Consider the following 26,336-nt stretch of genomic DNA (forward strand, 5'->3'; position numbering starts at 1 on the left):
TGCCGTTGCTTGTCTCCAAATATGAACCTTGGAGCGCTGCCTGCCTAGGTAAGTAGCGATGCAAGGCTATGGGTGGATAATGTCAGCACAATTACTTTCCCTGAATGCAAGCCTCATTCTTTTGGTAGAAAATGTTCCTTTCAAACAATAAAATGTTATTTTCTGGTACAAATAACTATTTTGCTATAGGATTACAAATGGGAACTAATAGTATAAAAATGATGGTTATTCAAAATCTAAATGGCTTGATGTACTCTGCAAATACATGATATATCATCACATGCCTAATGTTCTGAGTTTCTAGCTAACAAAAGATAATACAAAAAAAAAGAACAATATCGCCTAAAACACAAGTAGAATAAAATCACATAATGCTAGAGTAATGTCATAGGGCCTGATTCAGAGCCGAACGCTCTGACCAGAGCGCTCGCTCTGAATCAGGGCCCTCCTCCATGAAAATGGAGCGGCCTCTTGGACGCTCGCATAGCTGTGGGTGACCACCCACAGCTATAGCGAGCGTCCATGATGATGAGCCAAAATCACTCCCACTGATATCACTACTGATGTCAGTGGGGCCGGCTTCAGATGGAAGGCGTTCCCATGGGAACGCCTCCGTCTGGCAGCCATGCCCCCGGCACTCCCACCAAAGGGGGGGTGCTGTCAATCAACATCGACAGCATGCCCCCTTTGGTGCGAGACCTGGAGCGACGGAGAACCCGTCGCTATCCGGGTCTCACGCATGCGCACGATGGAGCTCCCTCCGTCATGCGCATGCGCAGTGGGGCAACATCGACCTGCTTGCGAGCACCCTGCGCTCGCGAGCGGGTCTGAATGACCCCCATTGTTCTATGGGCAAAAATTCACGACAAGCTTCATGAAAAACAAATGCAGTATTATGTTACTTGTCATAACTTATTTTCTCCAGGATTGCTTATAAAACTGCATTACTAACGAGGAATATAATCCTAGGTGGCCCCTCACGCAGTTATTTCCCTAGTAAGAAATGTATAAAAAAAAATGTTGCCTACCCTGACAACCAACTCAAAGCAAGTAGTAACAAGTAATGATACTGTAAGTCATCTCCAAAACAGACATAACGGAGACAGTGATAGCAACACATATGAATAAGAGGTAACTTAAGAAACTAAAACAATGAAAACAAAGACATACAATGTCATTATAAATAGGCACACTTTTAAGCCCATACAGAATTTAAACAAGGAAACAATAATGCACTTAGCTAAAGGCTACTAAACATTAGAGATGTGCGCGGACCCCTGTGTTTTGGTTCTAATTCATCAACATGGTTTGGATTTGCCAAAACCACCCTCATGTGTTATGGCTTTGAAGAAATTTTTTTTTTAATAAAAACAGCCAAAATCATACAATTTGGGCATGGTTTTGTTCCTACAATATTATTAACCCCAATAACAATAATTTCCAGTAAATTTAGACACATTCAAACTTATTGCGCACCAATATTGCTCACCAATATTGGCCAAAGGCTGGCTGGCTAAACTAAGCAACAGAGCAGCGCCACAAACACATGTCAGTTTAAAAGAATATAGCAAATCTATGAAACTGTGCAGCACAGCAGTGGCAGACAGGGTGGCAGTATAATAAACTATACCACCCCATAGATTTAATGTTTTCATTAATCAAGAACTAGATCAAATGGTGAGGGCAGTACAGGGAAATGGAGGTGGAATATGTATGTAGTGGAAGAGAGGTAAAGATTGATTGTGCGATCGATCGATTGATTAATTGATTAGGAAATGTAATTTGAGACAAGGCCTTGCTTTGCAGCAAATGACAAAAGGCCATAAAAGAATACAATTTATCTTGTTCGTGTTCATATTACTGAATAATAATAAATACGCTCCATAATACTTGTTTTATATTTTGTGAGGCACCACATTATTTCTGGTTAAAAATGTGTTACAATTTAGTGATGTATTAGAGCAATAACCAATAAAAATGTTTCTCTATGCAAAAAAACCGTCACCAATGCCCCCAAAAATAAAGCCCATAATTAAAAGAAGTGGTGCAAGAAGTAATTGTGCTTGGGCCCTCTAACCCACCCTTATGTTGTATATTAAAAAGGACATGCACAGTTTAACAAACCAAGCACTTCAGCGACAGGGACTGCCACTTTTGTGACTGAAGTGCTTGCTTTGTTTGGGCCGCTACAAAACAAACTGCCAATGGACTTAGGGCAGCTAACAGCATTGTTAATCATCTCTACACTGGGAAGATGCCATTATCGCCTCCTTCTCACCCTCATCAGTGTTAACATCATTATCACACATTATTAGTTCATCCTCACAGGAATCCACCACTACAGAAGTCTTTGTACTTTGTTGCAATTGGCGGCAAAAGTAGTTCTCATAGAATTTGTAGTTCATGTTCATGAACATGACTTTTTCCACATTTTCAGAAAGTAGCCTTCTACACTGATCCCTCACAATGTTCCCAGGTGTGCAAAACACTCTTTTCAAGTACAAACTGAAGGGTGGGCAGTTTAGGTACACCAAAGCTACTTTCTAATAGTGGTTCCAAATTGCCTTTTTTTCTCCTTACAGTAATCAAAAGGACTGACTGACATGCTAATTTGTACATTGTCATTAAAATAATCCTCCACCATTCAATTGATACTTAGTGTATCAGTTTGAATAATGATAGATGTGTCAATAATTGTGGGCAATTCTTTTAAGCCTGACCAGATGTCAAAATGGTGTTTTACTTTGGTGTGCTGAGTTGACTCATCATCAAACCCCCAGTGGGTCTCTTGGAAAAGGTCAGTTTTTTTCCTGGCAGCATTCACAGGAGAAACTGAAGCAGGCAACATCATTATGTCATGTGCCATTTGAGCTGACAACTTGCTGGCAAGGAGCTCTATGCATCTCCTATAATCTGTGTCAGTTGGAAAGAAAGACATTACATACAACTTAAGCTTAGAATCATGCATGGTTGCCAAAATGTAGTGATCCAATTGCAAGATCTTAACAACAATTTGGTTCTGGCGACGCGGATAAAGAAGTTGATCTACAAGTCTAACATACTTAGCGGAATAACTTTGTTTCATCTCCTCCTTAAGTTTCTCTAGTTGCTATTCCAGTAGTTTTATTAAGGCAATCACCTAACTCAAGCTGGCAGTGTCTGAACTCACTTCATTGGTTATTGTTTTAAATGGTTTCAGTAGCTTGTATAAAACAGAGTATTCTCCAGTGTGCTTGACTAAGGTACATTCCTCCTCCTTCCTTCTGAACCACCCAGTGTATTGTGTGGACAAAACATGGGACATGTTCGAATTCACCCAGTTGTAATGCTCTCACAATGTTACATATGTTATCTGAAATTACAAATCCTGAGGAGAGTCCTAGCAGGGTAAGCCATTTTGCTATGACCTCCCTGAGTTGACACCAGTATGCTTCTTAGTGTAGTCAGTGATACAGAGAGTAGCCTGCCTGTGAATGAGCTGGCGTTGTGTACAGGGGCGCCATGAGGGGAGGGGAGCGGGTACTAATTACCTGGGACTGAGCTTGTTGGAGGGGCCCAGGTCCGACATGCCCCCTCCCTCTTACCTGTCAGCAGCCCAACACTTGCAGCAGCAGTCTCCGCTCCTCTGTCTGTGAGAGGGAGCGATCACACTGAACGCACCCTCCCCCCAAATTTGTGCCAGGCTGAGGAGCTCATAGCACCCCCCATCTCCCCGGCAATGCAAATAGTATTTTTTTCTTAAGGGGGCCCGCCTCCTGCAATTAGGCCATGCCCCCATCAGTACCCGGGCCCGTGTTGGATCTTGGCAGGCATGGCTGTGTTAGATACTGCTGCTGAAAGTAATTCACCTACCCAGTGGGCTGTCACAGTCATGTAATCTATAGTTTGACCAATGCTGCTTGTCCACATATCTATGGGTAAGTGGATAGTGGGTGCAATGGCCAAAAATTTTATTTTTTTAATGGCCCGATACAAGCGAGGAATTGCTGTTCTGGTAAAATGGAATTGAGATGGAATTTGGTAGTGAGGACACAGGATCTCAACTACCTGTCTAAAACCACATGCACTGATGGTGAATATTGTACACAAATCTTATGCTAGCATAGCATGAATGAATGAATTAATTAATTAATGAATCAATTAATACTCTATTGTCAATAACAGCACAAGTGATGTCAACAAAAAAACAAGCAGCACTATACCACATAAAATAAGACAGGCAGGAATTACACTACTACAGTATTTAAATAGTAATAAACAAAAATAAATCATGATATAAACAAATCAGGGTTATTACAACCATTTAACATACGCACTGCACTAGGAAAGAAGCTATAGTGCAACCGTTTTGTACATGAACACACAGCTCTAAAACACCTATTTGATGGCAACTTCTCAAAGAGTGCATGGTCTGGATGGCTGGGATCTGCTAAGATAGATTTAGATTTCTTCAGGAGCCTCTTATCATAGATCTCCTGGGTGCATGATAGCACAACTCCAATAATTCTACCAGCCGTTCTAACCATCCAATCTAGCACCTTACGTTCTGCCGCAGTACAGTTCCCATACCATATGACAATATCGTAGGTCAGGATACTTTCCACAATACTGCGATAAAAGTTTAACATGGTACCCCTATTCACACATGCTGATCTTAAACGTCTTAAGAAAAAAATACATTGATGTGCCTTCTTAGCCAAAAAGGCAGAGTTCAGGAACCAAGTCAAAGTGTCTGAAATAAAAAAACAAAACAACAATTTAAAAGATGACACTATTTCAATAGTCAAACCGCCCAGGCATACAGGGGCCTTTATCAAAACACTGCACTTCCTAAAATAAACAATCATTTCCTTGGTTTTCAACATGTTTAAGAGTAGTCAGTTTTCCTTGAACCACTCAATGAGGAGATTGATGATGAAGGTGTTGGCAGCGGAGAGTGAATGTGCTGGGATCTATCTATACTTATAACACCTGATGCTGGACTGCTTGTTATTATTTATTTACAGGATTATTGAGATTTTCCCAAATAAGTAGCATGAACTCGCTGCAAATTATGTAACAGGGAAGAGGTTCCTAGATGGTTAACGTTCCTACAGTACCTCTACTGACTTTGGTTTGACAAATGTCAGGAATTGGGTAACAATAATTCCACACGAAAGAGGTGGTGTCTTTGGTCTTATGCCCAGGCATGACAATGGCCTTATTCTTAACATGAACAAGAACTGCTGCTGTGGCTGACTTACACAAACAAAATCTTCATCATCAATATCCTCATTAGTACATTAAAGATAAAGCAACCACAGATTCTGTTAGCATAATTAAAAATCACTCAAACCAGTAGCAACAATGTATATAATAAATGAATTATATCTTTATTAAGACAAAGCAGCCAATGCTTATAAATTCAATAAGAACAATAAAACACACATGTAAATAATGAAATTGCATGTAAATAATGGTTCCTAAAATATATGAATATAGAGTCCCGGACTTATGAACAACATTTGGTAAAACCTTCTGAAGAATTCCTCCATACACAGATATATTTTTTGAACTGATGTTGATTAGTTCATCGTCCGGTATATAAGTTACAAAGTAATAAATAGGTGTCGATATTACCTTCCGTATAGTTGGATCAGACCCAGATCTGGGTATATGACCGCAATGTGGATGATGGTTACCGTGGCTGAAGATGGCAGACCTCCCGATCTCGACCCAGCTGACGATGGAGATGCAGAGGGGAGTGGGTGGTCGCTCTAGTGCTCCAGGTCCGGCACAGGGGGGGCGAAACTTGCAATGCCTCATTCACCTTGAAAAAGGCGTCAGAAGGACATTGAAACGCGTTGGTACTTGATTTTGCTACATCTACCCAGTTTTTGATTCCTGGAGTCTCATCACTGGCTCTCTCTGCACGTCTACACACCGTGCCTGGCAAGCTTCAAGCCATCCTATCAGCTTGCAGTGGAATATCCTCCATACCCATCCGGGACGCAGAGCCCTCTGTTCCTTTCCCCCTGACACGGAGCCTCAGAGCGGCGTCATTCAATCCTTCCCAAGTCTCCCCGCTGGCCGGGTAGAGCGCGTGCATCTTGGTCAGACGACCCATTCACTCACAGAGCACGGAGTACATTGTTTCGCCCCCCCTGTGCCGGACCTGGAGCACTAGAGCGACCACCCACTCCCCTCTGCATCTCCATCATCAGCTGGGTCGAGATCGGGAGGTCTGCCATCTTCAGCCACGGTAACCATCATCCACATTGCGGTCATATACCCAGTTCTGGGTCTGATCCAACTATACGGAAGGTAATATCGACACCTATTTATTACTTTGTAACTTATATACCGGATGATGAACTAATCAACATCAGTTCAAAAAATATATCTGTGTATGGAGGAATTCTTCAGAAGGTTTTACCAAATGTTGTTCATAAGTCCGGGACTCTATATTCATATATTTTAGGAACCATTATTTACATGCAATTTCATTATTTACATGTGTGTTTTATTGTTCTTATTGAATTTATAAGCATTGGCTGCTTTGTCTTAATAAAGATATAATTCATTTATTATATACATTGTTGCTACTGGTTTGAGTGATTTTTAATTATATTAACAGAATCTGTGGTTGCTTTATCTTTCATGTACTTTTTATTGAGTGGGACTGACTACCCCACACAACCACATTGAATCTGTTCAGTAAATATCAACCCCTCAGCGCCTGGGCTATATCTTGTGCAATATCCTCATTAGTGTCAGATGCACAAATATTCCCCTCATTCTGTTGCACTTCACAGTAGCATCCTCAATTTCTAAGTCACCATCTTTACTTTTACTGATAAATACAATGCTCCTAATGGCGTTTTTAAATTACACAGTGTCCTGCCCCTGCCTTTACTGGCTTGACAAACACAACATAGTGCTCCAGCTCCAGTCCGACTATTCCTCTCCTCCTAATAGCGTTTAGTGCCTTTGAGTGCCGCAGCCCACAATCCCAAAAATGACACAGTAACACACAACACAGTGCTTCCAACGCCCTCTCCCTCAAAATGTCTGTGTGAAATTGCACCTGATCATGAGGGAACGACTTTTATATGTGATCCAAAACACGTGAGATTCGGTGCTGGGAATATGACATTTTGCCACGTTTTGGGATCCGAACATGGCGGGAAGACTCAAGCCCTGGCTCGGTTCAACTTAGAACCCAATCTAATATATTTTTGGGATCCATCTACCCCACCACAGTCTATTAAACTGTCAGGAAATAAAATGGTCAAATACCATTTAAAAATCAAAAGAGTTAACAATTGGAAATTGAATCAAGCAGAACAAAAATGAGTATTAGTAGATGGTCATCATGTACCAAAACAAATCTATTCCACATTGAGCTGTTGCAGGGCTTTTGAAGGTGGAATTTCCAGTCGTATGTTCCATAACAGACTAATACCGGCTGATCAATGTAGAGGGGCCTTTTCATCATTACAGTACATTATTATTAGTGATAATTATGTTTTGAACTTGCTGCGAGTTCAAAGTACCGTTAGGAGGCATTCATCATGCCTCATTAACTAAGGCATCACTTCCGAAAAGCTGCTCTATTTGCGGAGCAGCTTTTCGGACTTGTGATACTTTTCCCCTTTATCTATGCTGTCTCCCTCCTAGTCCCGCATCCTCTGGCCCGTGTCTACCCCTCTCCTTACCCGCATCCTCTGCCCTGTGTCTACCCTCTCCCTACCCACAGCCTGCGCCTCTATCCTCTCCTCTGTTTTCGCCTATCCTTGCGCTCCCCTGTCCGCTGCCTGTCCCCGGTGTCCCTTCTCCATGTGCTCCCCTTCCCGGCGCAGCCTGTTCTAGTGTCCATGCTCCCTGCGCTCCCATCGCCGGAGTCTGTCTCCGGTGTCAGTGGAGAGCCGCCGGCAGTGTTTTTAGATGGAGGCAGGAGCAGTGACAAGCCTCTGGAGGGGCTGCGGGTGCTGTAGAGGGGAGGAGGGAGGGAGTTGTAGCTCCCAGCCCGCAGTCTGCCTCTGTCCTTGCTCCCAGTGTTCCCTCTCCCTGCACTCAACTACCCGCAGCCAGTCCAGAGTGTACCCCTCCACGGGTGTCCGATCACACCCCCCCCTGCGCGGGTGTCCTATCACCCCCCCGCCCCTCCCACCGCATGTGTGAGATCACCCCCGCTCCGAAAAATGCTTTTTCGGGACTTGATGATTGGCCCTGACACTTATTTTTTACAAAAGTATGTGAAAATGTTGTGAAAAATAAGTGATGATGAATAGACCCCTTAGTCCTGTTCCTGATTACACCTAGTTGTAAATCAGCAGTAGTATTATATATGTCCAGATTAAAGGATAATTGTGATCAGATAGAATATCCAACGTTCAGCCAATGAAAGGGAAAACGTCTGAAAAATATTATAAATCACTAAGAATTTCTGATGACGCAGAGGATTATAAGGCCACATGGAATAACTGTTCTTTGGCATATGTCATTGTTTTTCACCATTTGTTTTGTTTGCAAAACAAACATTAACTATTACAGCTATTACTAAAATTTAAAAACTCTATCAAACACAAGTGCTTATTTACAGTAATACAGTACGTGCCCTGAAATTTCACAAAAAGTTTAATCAGAGATTACAGTTCACAACTAGTCAGATTGTGTCTACTCTAACACATCTAGAAACGTATTGCTCACTCTTCATATAATGTATTTTGAGGATTGTTCAACTATGGTAAGTCAAAAATTGCAACACACAACATAAACAAATATTTTTTAGAATTTTGTATTAGCAAGATAATAATAATAATAATAATAATATATATAAATATATAATATATATATATATTTTTTTAAATAAATGTAATTATTAATAGAATACAGAAAAGAAAGCTAAGCGTTTGGGTTATATTTTCATTTTGTAGGAACTAAATGACTGAAATGTAATCAGGTGAGTCTTTCGTCTGATTTTGAAGGTTTCTAGAGGGGAGGCCTCTTGAATTGTGTGAGGAAGTGAGGCCCTGATTCAGAGGCGCTCGCTCTGAATCAAGGCGGCCCGTTTTTTTTTTTCACCGGCCTCCTGGCCGCTCGGTAAACTGTGGGTGACCACCCACAGCTTTAGCAGGTGGCCTGGCGATGGTCGCGACCATCGGGCTTGCAACGAGACCCTTGTGGTAGGGTCTCATCCACCGCAAGCCCTAGTGAACTTCCTGCTCTAATACAGCAGGAAGTTCACTACTGACATCACTGGTGATGTCAGTAGGGCCGCCCACAAATGGCAGGCGTTCCTTCAGGAATGCCTCCGTTTGTCCAGTCACCCCCCTGCACCCCTACAAAATGGGGCGAGCTGTCAATCACAATCGACAGCCGCCCCGTCTTGTAGTGAGTCCCGCAGCGAGTGAAAATTCACTCGCGACGGGGCTCGCGTTTGCGCACTGCCCGGCCATCGACCCGCTTGCGAGCGATATGCGCTCGCGAGAGGGTCTGAATCAGGCCTTGAGTTCCATAGAGTCAGAGCTGCTAAGCAAAAAGCTCTACCCCAAAATTAATTAAGGGATATTTTAGGTAGTGCTAATAGTCCTTCATCTACAGATTGAAGTTAGCAAGTGGGACAGAAAGGAATCAGGAGTTGCTTCAGGTAACTTGGAACCTGAGTATGTAAGGTATTGAAAGTCAGTAATTAAATCTTCAAATATATTTATAACCTTACAGGCAGCCAGTTAAGTAGACAATTGGCGTTATCCGGCAAGAACAGGTCTGGTTAGGTAACAGCCTGGTACAGTAGCTGCATTTTGTATCAGGTGCAAGCTGTGCAATTCTTTGCTGGGTGACTCAGATAGAGGCAGGTGCGGCAGAAGAGGCCCGCGTGTAGACTACTCTGTGTGGGCCCCTCCTCTTCATGATGCAGTAGACTCTGGCATTGTGCCATGGTGCCCATGGTCCCGGAGGCACCTGTACTGCACATGCACAAATGTCTGGAAAAATGCCCATCCTGCCATTTTCCCGGTGATTTGCGAAGCTATTGCAGCGCCGTTGTGGGACCCTGGAGAGGTAAGTATTAAGGTATGCGTTTATGATGCCGGCGGTTGCTATGCCGACCACCGGCATCTTCACTACAGAATCCCGGCGAGGGTTAATTATCCTACGCTGGGAGACCGGCGCCCGGCCAGCCGCAGGGGGGAGAGGGTTAGGTTTAGGGTTCCGGGGGGGTCTTAGGGCTAGGCACCCCCCTGGAGGTTAGGGTTAGGCACCCCCGGGGGGAACTTAGGGTTAGGCACCCCCCCCGGGGTACTTAGGTTTAGACGGCGGGGAAAGGGGGGGTTAGGTTTAGGCACTTAGAGGGGGGATTAGGGTCAGGCACCCTAAAGGAGGGTTATGGGGTAGATTAGGTTAGATAATACTTACCTTTCGCACGATCCGGATTTTCTTCCACGTCGTGCTTGCAGCCGGCGGTGTAGCATATGTTTTCCAGTATTAATAATGGGCGCAGGTTGTGCGCTGTGGGGCCCATATGCAACACGCACCCTGTACCCAGTATAGATATGCCAATGGGTAGAGGGCATTGCAGTAGTCCAAGCATGAAGATACAATTGCATGTATGACTGTAGCATACTTAGCTACTTTTAGTATCTGCTCTCCGGGAGATGCCCTGGGAGCAGACACAGGTGGTCACTTTGGGGGGCGGGCCGGATGTCGAAAATGCATCATTCAGCCACGTCCTCTCCATACAGACCTGTGATTCATGGCAATTATGTCGTGATTCCTGGCGATCATCTCCCCGTCCTGCACACTTCATTAGGAAGTGGGCGGGATGCGGATACTATTCCGGGATTGCGGGGGCTCCCCGAACATTCGGGAGCCTCCCGACACTTCCGGGAGAGTAGGTAAGTATGGACTGTAGGAATATTGTACTGTATATTCATTGTTTGTGTGTTTGATATGCATGTGTATGTTTACAAGGTGTATATGTATATGGACACATACATGAAAAAGTAAATTTGGCTGTTTGCATATCGATAGATAGTTCTGCATTATTGCACAAAATTAAGTAACAAGGATATTTATTAAATTCTAAAGCAGGAAATATTGCAGATATGTCAGCCTATTGGAGGCTAGAGCTTATTTCCCCTTCATGCTAGGGACCTTTAGGCCACCTAAAGAAGAAAGTTGTCCCCACTTAAAGAGGAAGGTTGTCCCCTCGCGGGGTCGCTGCGCTCACCATGCTTCGGGCTTGGTGGCTCGCTCCAAGGTTATATTCCCCCTCTATGTCCACTTGGATGGTAGGGAATGACCCTGGACACTGGCTGATGATGTAAGGTTCCTCTCCGTGAAGGGGATTTACCGTATGGAAAGTAGTGGTTGTGCTCAGGGCCGCCATCAGGGGGGTACTGCCGGGGCATGAGTCCTGGGCCCGGACAGTGGCCGAACGGGAGGGGGCCCGCACCGGCTCCTACCCCTGATGCGCAGCATGCAATACGTCCCCACCCTTCCCATGGGTCGATTCCCCTCTTCAATCCATTACCTCAATGGGGGCAGAGCCAATGTTGTAAGCCCCACCCCCATACAACGGCAAATAGAGACGCTGCCGAGGGGGCGGGGCCTAATGTTGCGAGGTGTCCAGCCCCGGCCCCATTAGCATCCTGCTGTTGTATCAGTGAGTAATAAGTACTGTATCATATGTATGTGTTTTAGCATGTGTATATATGTGTCTGTATGTATGTGTTAGTGTGTATGTATGTGTTATATATATGTGTGTGTATGTAAGTGTGTATAGTATATGTGTATATATGTGTTAGTGTGTATATGTGTATGTATGAGTTAATTTGTATGAGTTAATGTGTATATACAGTATGTGTTAGTGTGTATATATGTGTATGTATGTGTTAATGTGTATATATGTTAGTGGTTATATATATATATATATATATATATATATATATATATGTCTGTTAGTGTGTATATATGTGTAATGGAAGGTACACACGGTCAGATTTTCTGGAAGATATGAATGATAATGATTGTAAAAATCGTTACATCGTTCATATCGTTGACATGTTTGGCATGCATCGACTAACGATGCACATGCCCGCATATCAGATAACGATAAGGGTAGCATAAATTATAGATTGCCCTATACATGTTTTTTATATGTATGTAGTTTTATATATATATTATTATTAAAATTCTTTACATTTCTTTTAAATGATTGCACTTCATCTGGTTAAATTATATGTATCAAGATTATCATCTCATATTAGCGCTGTAGTTTTCTATATTTTGAGATTTGGACGATATAATTCATTTAAATACTGTTAGAAATCGTTCATCGTTCATGAAACCGTTAATATCCTAATAGGTATGTATGTATGTTTAATAAACACACATATATATATATATTTGTGTATATATATATATATATATATGAACCCCCCCCTCAGAAAATCTTGCGTTTGCCTCAGCCCTTGTTCATTCATTTCTTTTTCCTTTGGAGACGGCGCACATGACTTCATGCCATACTGCTGCGGCGTGTGAGTAGCAGCGCCAGCCAGACCTGGAGGAAAAGCCAGAAGGAAAGAGCATTCTTCAAGACGATAAGGTAAGTCTTGACTCATGAGACTTAGCGGTGGCGGGGGAAGGGTGAGTGGGGGCCCTGCCTATTTTGTAAGTCCCGGGCCCCACAATTTCTAATGGCAGCCCTGGTTGTGCTATATATCTTCAGATGGTGTTAGCCCACTCTAACCTATGGGAAGAGGTTTCACATTGTGAAGAAGAATCCCTCTGCCTCCTCCAGCCCTCACAGTGCACATGTGAAGTATGTATGGTCACTCATGACAGTTATGTGTATTTACTGTCCTCATTTTACAAATGTTCATACACTGGATCGATTGTAAGCTCTCATGAGCAGGACCCTCATCCATCATGTGCTTTTCCCTCCCTCACTTAAACCATCATCTCCTCCCCACTGTTGACCTTTGGGTTCAATCACCAGAGCTACTGTACTTCTGTGGGTAGAAAGACTGCACATTCAGCAATCTATTATATAGCTTGTATCCCATGTTCTACAATGGTTCCATACATGTATTTTGCATGTTTTTTCCAGTTTTGTTTCTGCTTATGTACACCATAGAAATAGAGAATAATAATAATAATAATAATAACCAGTACTAACGATGTGTCAGTCCGATCCGCCGGATTGGACGACATATCAGCTACATATCAGCTAATGTGTACCAAGCATTAGTCTTGGTAAACACTTTGATGACAAATTTGGCCCGCCCAGTTGTAATGTCAGTGTACACACAGCCAGACGTCAAGATATACCTTTCAGATATATCGTCATCAGCTGTGCTGCAGCGCCGTCCAGAAACTGTATGTCTGTGAATTAAATAGTTCACAGACATATCGGGTGTACACACCAGCCCATGCACTCGCGATATATTGCCAAGTGTGTACCCAGCATTAGTATTTTAAGACTTTGGGCCTGATTCATTACGGAACGCAACTGCGAATGCAATAGTGATTATGCACGCAGTTCAACTGCGATAGTATGCTAATTCACTGCGATCACTATGCCAACACAGCACTACATGAGGACGCCCACTTTACCTTACACACATCCGTCACGTTTAGCAAGACTGTGAAAACATTGGCACAATCGAGTACCATCGCAGCCTCACGCAGACTTGCACAAGCTCTGACCTTGCTAACTTCATTGCACGCTATGAGGCCTCAGGCTGCGTACGGCATCGCAGTGGCTAATTTATGCACGCCCCTGCAACGGTGTTCACACGCACTGGCATGCCTGCATTTCCCCGACCACTCCTCTGTCACCACCCACAAACGGCACTTCCTGTCAATCACTCTGCGATGGGTCTGCGTAGTCACTGTGATCGCATGTGCAGAAGGCAACAATCGGCCATACTTGCCAACTCTCCATGATTGTCAGGGAGACTCCCTGAAACAGTAGCAATCTACCTGTCTCCCTCAATAACCTAGCAATCTCCCTGATTCTACTTTACCTCTAATTATGAAGGTTATATATAAAAATAAACAGATATTTACATTCAAATGGGATCATTAGTATCATTTCCGTGCATTGGTTATAAGGCACAATGATCCATATGGCTACATGCATTTTCTGTATCGTATCAGTGTGTTTTCAAAATAGATCTTACTGACTGCTTTTGGACACGTTTACATTTGGATGTAAGTCAATTTTATGACACACCTCTCAGATGTAGCAGTACAGTCTACTTTACCGCCGCGCTCATAGGTGTTGCTTTCACAATGTCCCTGAAATGCTTTTTCAAAAGTAGGCAAGTATGCAATCGGCCAATTACGTGTGTATTAGCAACTGCATTCCTTGCTGAATCAGGTCCTTTATTTGGTAATGCTGAGTTTAATATTCTCATTGTTTACACTGTAAACATTATCTAATATATTTTTTAAAACTAATATTTTTTACCTTTAATAGAATATAGAAATAGAACTGTTTACTGCATGTAGATAACAGGCTTTCACTGGAAAATAACCTCCCACACTGCTTGCTTTGCTTTATCAAACAAATCAAGAAATGGCATTAACAATGGTGCAACCTATCAGCCTGATTTAATAAGGGAAACTAGGATTGCATTTAGCAGTTATCACAATTTAGCAACAATGGGTGTAAGACTGGTTACCCCACTGGTGCTAGGAAAGTACAATTGTCAGCACTCGCGAATGGGGATGGGTCAACTCAGGACATCCCACTTATCCCAATTGGCTCACTTGCTGTGAATGCATGCAAATAAAATAGACAGCATCCAAAATACACTGCCACCACCTCTTAAACACCCATACCCACAAGGCCAAAGTAGGAATGCTTCCCATATATATAATGCATGCTTTTATCACCTACTCCAGTGGTCCCCAAACTTTTTAAAATCACGGCGCTCTCAAGTATCAGCATTTTTTCCACGGCACCCCTGGGGCAAAAGTATCTTATTGGGAAATTCAGCAAAACTAATGGTGCATACACACGGTCAGATTTTGTGTCACATCTGAACGATAACGATTTAAAAAATCGTTCTATTGTTCATATCGGAAAGAGAATCTCACATGTCAGCCTGCAATGATGAACGATGCGCGTTCCCACATGTCAGATAACGATATCTGACATCTTATGTGTTTGCAGTCAGATTTGGGCGATTTCATTCATTTTAATACTGTCAGAAATCGTTCATCGTTCATGAAATTGTTGGTCAAATCGTTCATCGTTGATCTAGCAAGTCTGACCATGTGTATGCACCATTAAATGAAGTAAATTGTTCTTATATGTAAACGTGATGGTTGACAGCGCTCCACTTTTTGTTGTTCACATATTTTTGGATTGGCAGCAGCCAGCACTGGTTTTGCCTATCACACTGACTAAAATAATTTTATTTGTACTGGACCACCAACCCGAGGCACCCCTGCAAGTGCCCTGAGGGGGGAAAATCAATTATTTGTGTAGCTTCCAACTCACATACTGGTTTGTCATACTATACACACAGCTTGGTATGAGCAGGGGCAGAACTATGGGAGACAATGGAGGCGCCTGCCGCCAGGCTCCAGCTCTGAAGGGGCACCTTGTCCACAACATATTCACCCCACTTAGGGCTGTAACTAAGTACTTGGAGTGTACCATCACGGCCGCCCAATACATGGCACCTCTTCCCAGCACCGGCCACCATACACTATGGAGAGCTCCATGTCAGACCATCAGCTGCTGCCTTCGTCTATCCATTGCCTGTCTGCATGTGAATTGTTACATTACAGTGTCAGCAGCTGTGAAGGGGGGCAACAAATTATAACTTGTCTCCGGGCATCTGGGATGAACTTACGCCACTGGGTATGAGCCAAGGAATGGAGCGTAGGCAGGCATGGAAAGCCTGTGGGCCTGGTTCAGAGATGGATGCTAATGCGATCGCAGCTGCAATTTCACATGGAACGCAGCTGCAAAAATATGCTAATGCATGCCAAAGCACATCCGGCATAAAGGCACCCACTGCTGCCTTCTCACATACAGTACTGTACGTACAACGTCGCTTACCTGCGAAAATATCGGTAACATCGGCACACACATTGACTGGCCCTTTCCTTTGTGACAGGTCTGACCTGCCGCTGCCTTGGTAGCTATCCTGACAAGCAGAGCTGCATAGGAGCTCGCAAGGGCTAATTTATGCACGCCCATGTGACGGCGTTCAGACGGTCAGACAAGCCTGCGTTTTTCTGACCACTCCCCAGTATCACCCTCAAACGCTGACAGCCTATCGCTCGCTTTGCGTTGGATTCCTCTGTGCGTGCATAATCGCAGTGCGACTGCTGCGCACGCACAGTGCAGCTTATACCCATGTGTGATGGCAAACAATCGCTGGATTTGTGTGCGTATTCGCCATTGCGTCCATCTCTCAATCAGGCCCTCTGTTTGTAGTGGTTAGGAGGTATCTACGAATGTTTTGGGCTCTGGTAACAAAATGTATTTCACTTTTTTTTATTTATTTATTGTCTTTGGGATTTGGTAGAAAAGCAATAATGTGAACAATCATTATCTGACATACGTTACAGGAATATTTTCTCAGTTTGTTCTATCATAAAAAATTCTCAAGAGGTTAAGAGAAATTGCTTTTTTCTACATCTTCCTCCACTCTCTCACCTCCAATGCTGGACTCATTCCCTTATAGAAATATGCCTGCAGGTCACAGCTTAGACAGCTCCACTTTAAATGAATGAAAGGACATTTATCTGGTTCCATAAAATGAGATGAGAACTGTAGGAGATACGTGGATAAAATAACTATTAAAGCTATACAGAGGTGTGGATTGGGAACATAAAGTGGCCCGGGTGAAAATTCTGGGAGTGGGCACGACCAAATCAACTGTAGGCGGAGCAAACACAAAAGTAGGCAGGATTAGTACATCATTTTCGCTAGATCAGTGGTAAGCAAGGCTAAAACAACAAGCATAGGTAGGTGGAGTTACAGCAACACCAGGCGGAGCATTTTTCTGAAAAAATAGTAAATTAAAAAAATAGCACATCTAAACACTACTGCTAAAAATAATTGGAATTGGTAATTGGTTCCTTGCGCACTGGATAATAAATTGTTACGGGGTATGCTGCAGGTAAGAAGAGGTGCCTAATCCTCCTGGTTAATAATGAAAAACAAAGGTATATACCGCGCTATGACCCCTGTGTGTGGTATATGTAGGTGCGTCTAATAAAGGTTAGGAAAGATGTTCGTGGAGATCTGTTTTAATAGTTAGTCACAATGTTAACCTAAGATACATACCACAAAAATAACTCAGGTAAATCACACTGGTACAATCTCAGTGAATTATTGCAATACATACAAACAATGTATATTGGATACATATACGATACAAATAATCCATAATTGGTGTACACAACAGTTGTTGCGGAAACAGTCATGGATCATAAATCACTGTAGAGCATATGGCTAGGTGCCTGGTAAATCCTTGTAGTGGGAATGCACCATTGTAAGTGCGTAGGCCGTGGTAGGTCAGACAAGAGGCGGCGTCCCGCTTTCCTGCTGGATTCTGGAGCCATATAATGCTGGATATTGGGGAGGTGTTCCTTTGAGTGAGGTGAAAAACAATGTCCCACCGGTGGTGTGGAGGGGGGCGGGGTGGAAAGGGGATGACAGCAAATGCTACCTTCAGACTTCAGTTCTCTGAGCCTAGGTGGTGGGGTCCTGCTGTAATCTGGATATGCTGTGCAACCAAAAGCTTCACCTGGTGTGGCTGGACTGTTGGGCAAATTCTGAAGGTAACATTTTCTGTCGTCCCCTTTTTGGTGAACTGTGGTGCTTGACAGATGGATGGAGGAGTCATAGGATGGTGTGCTGGAGAGATGGCTAGGGGTGTCAGAAAATATGGTGTTGGAAAGTTGGCTGGGGATGTCAGAGAATAGAATGCTGGTGATATGGCTGGGGGTGTCAGAGATTGAGGTGCTGGAGAGATGGCAGGGGGTGTTATAGAGTGAGGTGCTGGGGAGTCAGAATGGGGTGCTGGAGAGATGGCTGGGGGTGTCAGAAAATGGGGTGATGGAGAGATGGCTGGGGAAGTCAGAAAATTGAGTGATGGAGAGATGGCTGGAGGTGTCATAGAATGAGTTGCTGGAGCAGAGAGTGTGGTTCGGGGTATCAGAATGGAGTGCTGGAGAGATGGATGGGGGTATCAGCATGAGGTGCTAGAGAGATGACTGGGGTTGTAATAGAATGGGATGCTGGAGAGATAGTGTGGGGTGTCAGAGAATGGGGTGAAGGAGAGATGGCAGGGGGTGTCATAGAATGGAGTGTTGGAGAGATGACTGGGGCTTTTTAAAGAGTGGGGTGCTGAGAGATGACTGGGGGCGCCAGAATGGGATGCAGAGAGATGACTGTGGGTGTCAGAATGGGGTGCTGGAGGGATGGCTGGGGGTGTCAAAGAATGGGACTAGGGATGCCAGATGATGGAGTGCTGGAGAGGTGGCTGGAGGTGTCATAGGATGTGGTGCTGGAGAAATGGCTGGGGGTATCAGAGAATGGGGTGCGGGAGAGACGGCTGGAGGTTTCAGAATGGGATGCTGGAAAGAACCTCTGGGACGAATTGGAGCAACGTGTGTGTTCTAGACCGACTCGGCCTTCTTCAGTGTCACATCGTCACTGTACTTAAGGCGGAATGGCAAAACATATCGCCTGCTGTTGTCCAGAAACTTGCCAAGAAAAGTGTCTGCAGTAATCACTGCACGTGGTGGACCTACAAAGTACTGATGTCAATACAATCTTGTTGATCTATTTGCTGTCCGTGTCCAATCACTTTTGTCTACATAGTGTATAATTTTGGTACAAGTAGTTTCTGCACTCAAGGGAAACAAGGTATGTACTGTACATAGTGGAGTTATGCTCTGGTAACCACCTTTGGGGAGAAGAGCCCTAAGAAGAAAAAGTCATTGCTGGAGCACAAGCAGAAAAAAACGCCCTTAGCCACCCTTTATATTTTGGGGAACACCCTACTCCATCTACCAACGGTCTAAAGTTTTCCCCTATTGGTCCCATACTCTGTGTGCTAAGCCATTACCCTTCTAGTGGAGATAGGGATTAGGCCTGCCTTCCCCTTTATTTCACCTGTGATAATCTGTGCATCTCCAATGGTTGATAAAGTGTAGGAATCACTACTTCACCAACATATAGTTGCACTTATAAAGGCACCAAGGGCTAAAGCATATTAAGAGGATTAGCCATCAGCTTAATGCACAATACCAAGTGCTCCCCTAAACAACAGATAAGTGATTCCTGGCCTTAGAGGACTCTGAATCAGGGTGATACCAAAGGCCCATTTTACCAACTTATCAGGTGCATGTAGGGATCAGTACCAGTTAACGGTAGTTCTCTTTTGGGTGATTTGGCTTAGTAAATCCACCCTTTTCCAACATGCAAATAGGATCCCCAAAGATAGGCTTGGGTTACTGTCTTCATATCACAATGCCAGTTTGTACTGGTCTGTATTTTAACTTATATTGCTGTTGCTGTGTTTTGCATAGTGCCTGTGGTTGTATAGCTAGCTAGGGTAATACACAACATGTACCAGTAGTTTAGTTGCACAGTAACTGACCACATAGATTGTTGTTGGGGTCAGTGTGCTGATTGCTGTTATTTTAGTAGTGGCGGTACACTCAAGCTGGTAGCTAGTCAGGCATTTTTGTGGAAGGGCACTCGTGTGTCTTAGAGGTAATTACAAAAAGATAAGGTGTATGAAAAAAAAGATACACTGTATATCCGCACTGAGTGTCTTTTTGTTAGCCTGTCCAAGCATCGCCCCCAGGTAAGTTGGTAGTTGGAGTGGGGGAACTCTTCCCTGCCACTTACACCAAGGAAAGGCTTCTCTACCTTTTCCTTAGCTCAAACACTCCCAGGCGGAATGCAAATAGTCCCTTACATCTCTCTTTTGTTTTACAGGCGTGTGTCCTGGTTGTTGTGGGCAGAGAGCACTGTGTTTGGTTCTCTTCAAAAGTCAGTCATTTGGATCTGGTGAGTCGCCACTTCTACATTCATGACAAAACAATAAAGAATAAACAGTAAAGTATCCCAATAATCTTAAGAGATAATTATACTGATGAAGTAACAACAGTTGTCACATGACATCCATCTTGTGATTGGCAACACACAATGTTGCCAGTCACCAGGTCTCACTCAACAGAGATGGTATTTCTCTTGAACACTAACGGAGCTAAACAGTCTGACATAAATGACAACAATAATTGTGAGAAAAGATAAAACACTGACCAGCAATATAAAGCTATTTTTTAAGGTGATTTTGCTTTTGTTTAGTACTTGCCAAAGATAAGAACCACTTATTGTGCTTCCCGGCTCTGCCGTACTGTACGGTCACTGGAGTTGAACGATACATGATAAAGGTGAATCGCCCAAGCTTAAACACTCTCATGTACATTTTTTATCTGCATATTATATATTAGATAGTGCCGTTCTTTAAAAAAAAAAATACAAAATAATAATAAATATAGTATATGCAGTATATATTATATAGTCATTTACAATTCAGGCATCAACTCTGAAAAGCCATTTTCCTCTTTCATCATTCATGGTTGAAATCCTGTTATATATTATACACATTGTATTGGCTTTTCATTTTTAAAGTGCTTCTTTCTCTCCATTCATATTCATTTCTAATCTTATAAGAGCTAATGTCTACTGAAACATATATCACAACGCATTCTCCCCATATACAGTAGAAGAACACTACAGTGTAGCGCGACTGCAGAACAATGTCACCTATTTATTAATATTTCAAATGAACATCTCCGGAGCTCCTTTTATCTTTCTTCTCCAGCTCATGATAGTGTTTGTTTCAAAATGCTTTGAAGCATTACTGCTTCCCAGAAGGTCAGCGTGCTTGACTGCCAAGAGAGAAGAGCACATGAGTAGCTGGGTAATGCATGTTATCACGTCTAGCTATTCACTTGTAAGTAGCACTTACAATCCTTGTCCTAGGGAGGTTCAGGCTGATGACACTGGTGACCACAAAAGAGAGTCTTACACAAAAACCTCCTCTCTTTTTTTCACCTCTTTGTTAAAGATTTCTTAGAAACATAAAATGATTTCAAAGTGTTTTCTTCTGCCTTTTGCCACTTAGCTCCAGACTCTATTTTAATTTATAATGTCTTTTCAGATCATGGCTTGTTATGCATCTATAAAGCCTTAAAGAGACAGTTCTTTTACACCATTAATGAATGAACTTGTATGATGCGCTGGAGTATACTACTATTTAGATCTCCAAAAGATCAGAGCACATAGCGATTTACACTAACACAGCAAATATGTTTAGTGTATTGTGCCGTGCGTGATTTCCCTCTGCTCATGCGCAGAAAGTCAGAAAGCATGGTGGGTATATTCATGCAAATGTGGCCCATGTAGGCCAGCAATTGTGCCAATATATGCTTGTTAGGAGGCATATCCTTTGCACCTGCTACAGGGCAGATGTAAATGCACCTGATGATGATGACGACTTGTCATAATGTGTGCGGCTCTATGTGCGGCACTTTGCTTTTAAGTAATTTACTCCCATTTTGCTACCAACTCAGCATTAGCCCCTAAAATATTTGCCACATGCAATATACTGTAGGCAGGTCCCGCTATCTGTTAATTTCAGATGGTATATAAAAAGGAGAATTATGGTAAAACTTACCTATGTTAACTCTCTTTCTTCAAAGTCCGTAGGGTCCACAGGGAGACATTGGGGTGTTAGTGGGACCTGGAGGACTGGACACTAGCAGCACAACTTTTCAATCCCAGGATGCTCCGGTCCTCCCCCCTATACCCCGCCCACAGCCTGAGGGCACTTCAGTTTTGTTAACCAGCCCAAGGCAGGAGCAGGATAGGAGAGAAGGAAGACTGGTACACTGTACAAGTGCATAGGAATGAACATATTTTCAGATGCTGAGAGCTACTATTGCTCTTCTGTGTAATACAGTAGATGCTTTTAACCATGATGCATTCAGGAGAAAATGGAAAATGGAAAGTAAAACACTATAAAGTACATCTTTTTTCCCTGAAGCACTTCCCCTTTTGATTGATGCTGAAACAACAAAATCAATGCATTCAAAGACAATTTTTGTTTCATATAAGCAGGAATCGTTTGTGTTTTATGGGAAGAAAATGTACAAGTACACAAAGCTCCAGAGGTAATGTCACAGAGTGTATTATTATGAATTATGCCAAATACTTATTACAGAGTAAGCAATGGAATGCACTGTAATGGTTCATTGTTGTCTGTGCCTTCTCCAAGGTACCTAAACAGCTGTATCTAGAACACACTCTAGTGTTCCATAGGGACAGCTTTCTGAAGCATCAGTCTCCTATATAAAGAACAAAACACACAAACACTACTGAGCCTACGTTTTTATATATAAAAACACTGCTGTATGACTATTATGAGGACAAATAATTACAAGCAAACCATCCGGAGAAGTAGTGTCCACAATGAAATAATTTAAATGGTAAATACGAGCAGACATGATCACTAAACACTTCTTCCTGCAGTCACTATGAGGAGCACTTCTACACAGGTACTGGAGGCAGGAGTGTGCGGGCAGGGTGGGGAAAAACATGGCAATATTACTATATTTGTACCAAACATATGGGGAAATGAAATAATACCTTATCCAGAAAACCATAAAGCTGCCTACTCTCCTGTCACTCTGGGTAAACTCCCACAGACCTCTGGTCACCCTGCCTGTTCCTGCTCACGTTCTAGTGAAATTGTCAGGATTCACTGATGATCGCCTAATCTCTGTCCCACCCCATAATGACCAGCACCACTCGTCCCGCTTCCCTCCCGCATTACATCAGATGATTCTCCTCTCCGGGAAATCTCCGGGAGGGGAAAATTATACACTTGCCAAGTATGACCCATTATATTTTTGCTTACTTTAATTTAAAATTCTTAATACTATTAGAAATCAGACTTCTTATGTAACATTTGTTATGATAGTTTAATATAATCATTTTATGTTTAGCCTGATGGGAACCAGTGGATGTTTTTTTGTATTGCACCCTTTATTTTTTTTTGTTACATGAAATGATGCACTACCTAATTACATGTGAATTCTTATTGATGAACATATATAGTGTGTCACTTACACTCACTCTGTCATTCAGATGATGTAGGCACACTTCTTTACATTTTGTATAAGATAACAGCTGTGTTAGATTACTAAATATGCTTGAGTATAGGAATACCTGGAGGGACTGGAGCCATCTCTCTATTATATCAGCCTACCTATTTCAGCACCAGTGAAAAAAAATGTCAGTTCCAGAAAGATTTTAAAGACCAGCAGACCAGAGCTAATCCCCCACATGCAAAGGGGAGGCTGGGATTCTATGTGGGAATCTATACAGTACCCAACTCTTTAAATAATATGTTTAGGTGCTTACCTGTAGAGGTCTGTGATGAGCCCTTCTTGAAATCGAGAACAAAGATTATTCAGTAGACATTCATGCTGTCCATATAGACATTTGAAATTTGACTCAGGAAATGGGTTCAGAGATAGACATGTTATTGACTCCACCATGTTGTACTGATTGATGTGTAGACGGAAGTAATCACCATTAATTGCTTTGCCAGTTACAATTTCCTGCCCCTAAAATTAAAATCATAACAAAGATATTTATATTGTAAATCTGAGGAGCAGCTGCAGACAGTGTGTACCAATAGTGACGAGGACTATCCAGCAGCTAGCCTATAAGGTAAGTGGGACTCAGAGAGGGGAGACACTATATCATCTGTCTGTCTATCTGTATATACCCCATGTTTTGGTTTTGATTCTAAATCATCATTGTACTTTGGTTTTGGCAAAACCACCCTCAAATGTATTGGTTTGGTTTGGGATTTCTTTAAAAATTTATAAAAACAGCTAAAATCATGTAACTTGGACCTGTTTTTGTTCCTATAGTATTATTAACATCAATAACATTCATTTCCAGACAATTTTGACCACCTCACAGCACCTGAAAGCATGAGGAAGGGACTTAAATGCAATCCAAAACAGGCAAGATCCGGTTTTTAGATCCAAATTCCAAACTTAGTTCTACACAGAACCCCAAAGTTATCCGAACCGGGACTTGGTTCGACTTGATACCCCAAAGCTTGGGCGTGTTTGGATTTCTGTAACCGCTTATCTCTAGTATAAGTCTCTAGTATAAGTGTGTGACTGTATGTATGTGTGTGTGACTACAGTACTGTATGTATGTGTGTGACTGTATGTATGTTTATGTGACTTTATATGTGTGCATGTGTGTGACTGTATGTATGTGTATATGTGCTTGACTAACATTTCTGTTTTCTAATTTTTAAACCAGGGGATACCTTAATAAGACAATGATGGAGATCCTGTGAATGCTGCGTATCGGAGCCCAGAGCGGCTGACATGTTCCCCCTTCCACTGCTACAAATTTTTAGCACTTTTGGAAGGTAGATAGAGGACGGATCTCAGTTCTCTGATGGATGTAAGTAACATATGAACAAATGAGGGGTTCTTTAAAAAGAAGCCTTCAACTCAATTTACAAGTCAGCTACACTTACTGTACATACAGCTTTTATTTCTAGTGTTATGCTTATAACCAGATAATAACTACCAGATCCAGTGTGTGCTAGTAACTTCTAAAATAGAATTTGTGCAATGTACTTTTTGTTGTTCAAATAGTAAATGATCTATTAGATTTTGCTACAAGTCGTCTGTCTCTCTTAGCCTTCAGAATTAAGTAAACTCAAAAGTGAAAATATGTGTAACCAAAACATTAATTTCTGAGATCTTCTACTAACGGACAAAAGTATGAGACATTTCATGCACCATATGCATTCCATTCTCTATACAACTGGGGCAGGGGCGTATTTATAGAGGAGGGGGCCAGTGTTCACTCACCATCCGGGGCCCCCTCCTCTCTCTCCGGCGGCCGTGGCATACTGACAGTTTCGGTAGACACCGGGGCACTAGTCTGTACCCGGAGTCTACTGCGCAAGCGTAGGACACTGGGAAAATGGCACGGCAGCCATTTTCCTGGCGATTTCCCTATTGCGCATGCACAGAACGCCGGGAAAGTGGCCGCTGCAGCCACTTTCCAGGCGTTCTGTGTAGCGCCTCTCTTGCACCCATTATAGATACGCCCCTGAACTGAGAGCCTGATTCAGGGATTTATGCAAATCCTATATTTATGTAAATCTCCGATGCACATGTGTAGATCTGGTCCTGCGTTGTCGGTCGCAGTGCCCCAAAAGCCAAATCATGATTTACATGCTGCTGGCGTTTTTGGTGGCAGCTACAGGGAGTGCGATTGTGCCAGACATCCCAAGTAACCTGATGTCCGATGTTTGCACAGGTGATCCAATGCTGCATATCTGTGCACAGCAGTGAATCAGAGAAGCCGGCAGTGGGTGTCTTTTGCATAATTTAGCACAGCCGCTACGTACAAAAATGTGGCAATGGCGAAATTAGCGTACATGTCTTAATCAGGCCCTGAGTTGCTTGATTACAAGTTGTGTGATTGCAAAAGTCAATGTTGGTACATTTAGCAAAGCCCACTATTTTCATAAATATATTCATTATAAATAATAATGCAGTAACATTTTTGAAACTATTTTCTTCTTTTCTTATAACAGAACACTATGACCAGAAAGTAGAGTACAGCGCTATTAGTACAATGCATTGTGTTATGTAAGAGGAACATTGTGAAGCTCTCATCCTAGACATCTAGGCACTACAAGAATGACAGTCATGCCTGCATTGCTATTCACTGACCTTGACTAAGTATACAGTGTATCTACATACATGCCAGTTATTATGTATATCTTTAGATATCCTAAGATATATTATAGATAGAGTGGGAACTTGGCGGTGACTTGGTATACTTCCATCATGTGATATTAATTCTTCAGTATGCATGTAGAGGCGGATGCATATGCATCATTATAACTGTAATGATAGTGTTTCAGTGCTATTAGCTGGAGAAGTCAGTCTACAATCAGCCAATGAGAAAAGGCTAGATAGCCCTCCTGCAGGTCATCATCATCATCAGCAGCAGCACTTATATTTGCCCCTGGCCTTCAGCACCTGCAGACGTACATCCAGAAAGTGTGTCTGTGTATGCGACAATGTATAACTGAATCACAGTGAACACTCCCTTACTGCACTTAGCCTATACTTGCCCACCCATTACCCCCTTCCTTCTCTCTTTAAGGGGATATTTATCAAATGTTCTATAGAGGACAAGTGGAGAAGGTGCCCATAAAAACATATACACGTCTTATTCATTT

General features: G+C 42.7%; 1 protein-coding gene across 1 annotated transcript in view; it reads right to left on the bottom strand.

Annotated features, from left to right (window-relative positions):
* Nucleotides 1-26,336, bottom strand: part of CFAP61 (cilia and flagella associated protein 61) — a 335,591-nt gene that overhangs the window by 66,850 nt on the left and 242,405 nt on the right. The window contains exon 25 of the mRNA XM_088477572.1: nucleotides 23,462-23,667. Within this exon, the coding sequence (XP_088333698.1) occupies nucleotides 23,462-23,667 (206 nt within the window). The remainder of the gene's footprint in view (nucleotides 1-23,461; nucleotides 23,668-26,336) is intronic.

This window comes from Taudactylus pleione, unplaced genomic scaffold, assembly GCF_031769625.1.
Source record: "Taudactylus pleione unplaced genomic scaffold, aTauple2 ptg000201l, whole genome shotgun sequence".
Taxonomy (NCBI): Eukaryota; Metazoa; Chordata; class Amphibia; order Anura; family Myobatrachidae; genus Taudactylus; species Taudactylus pleione.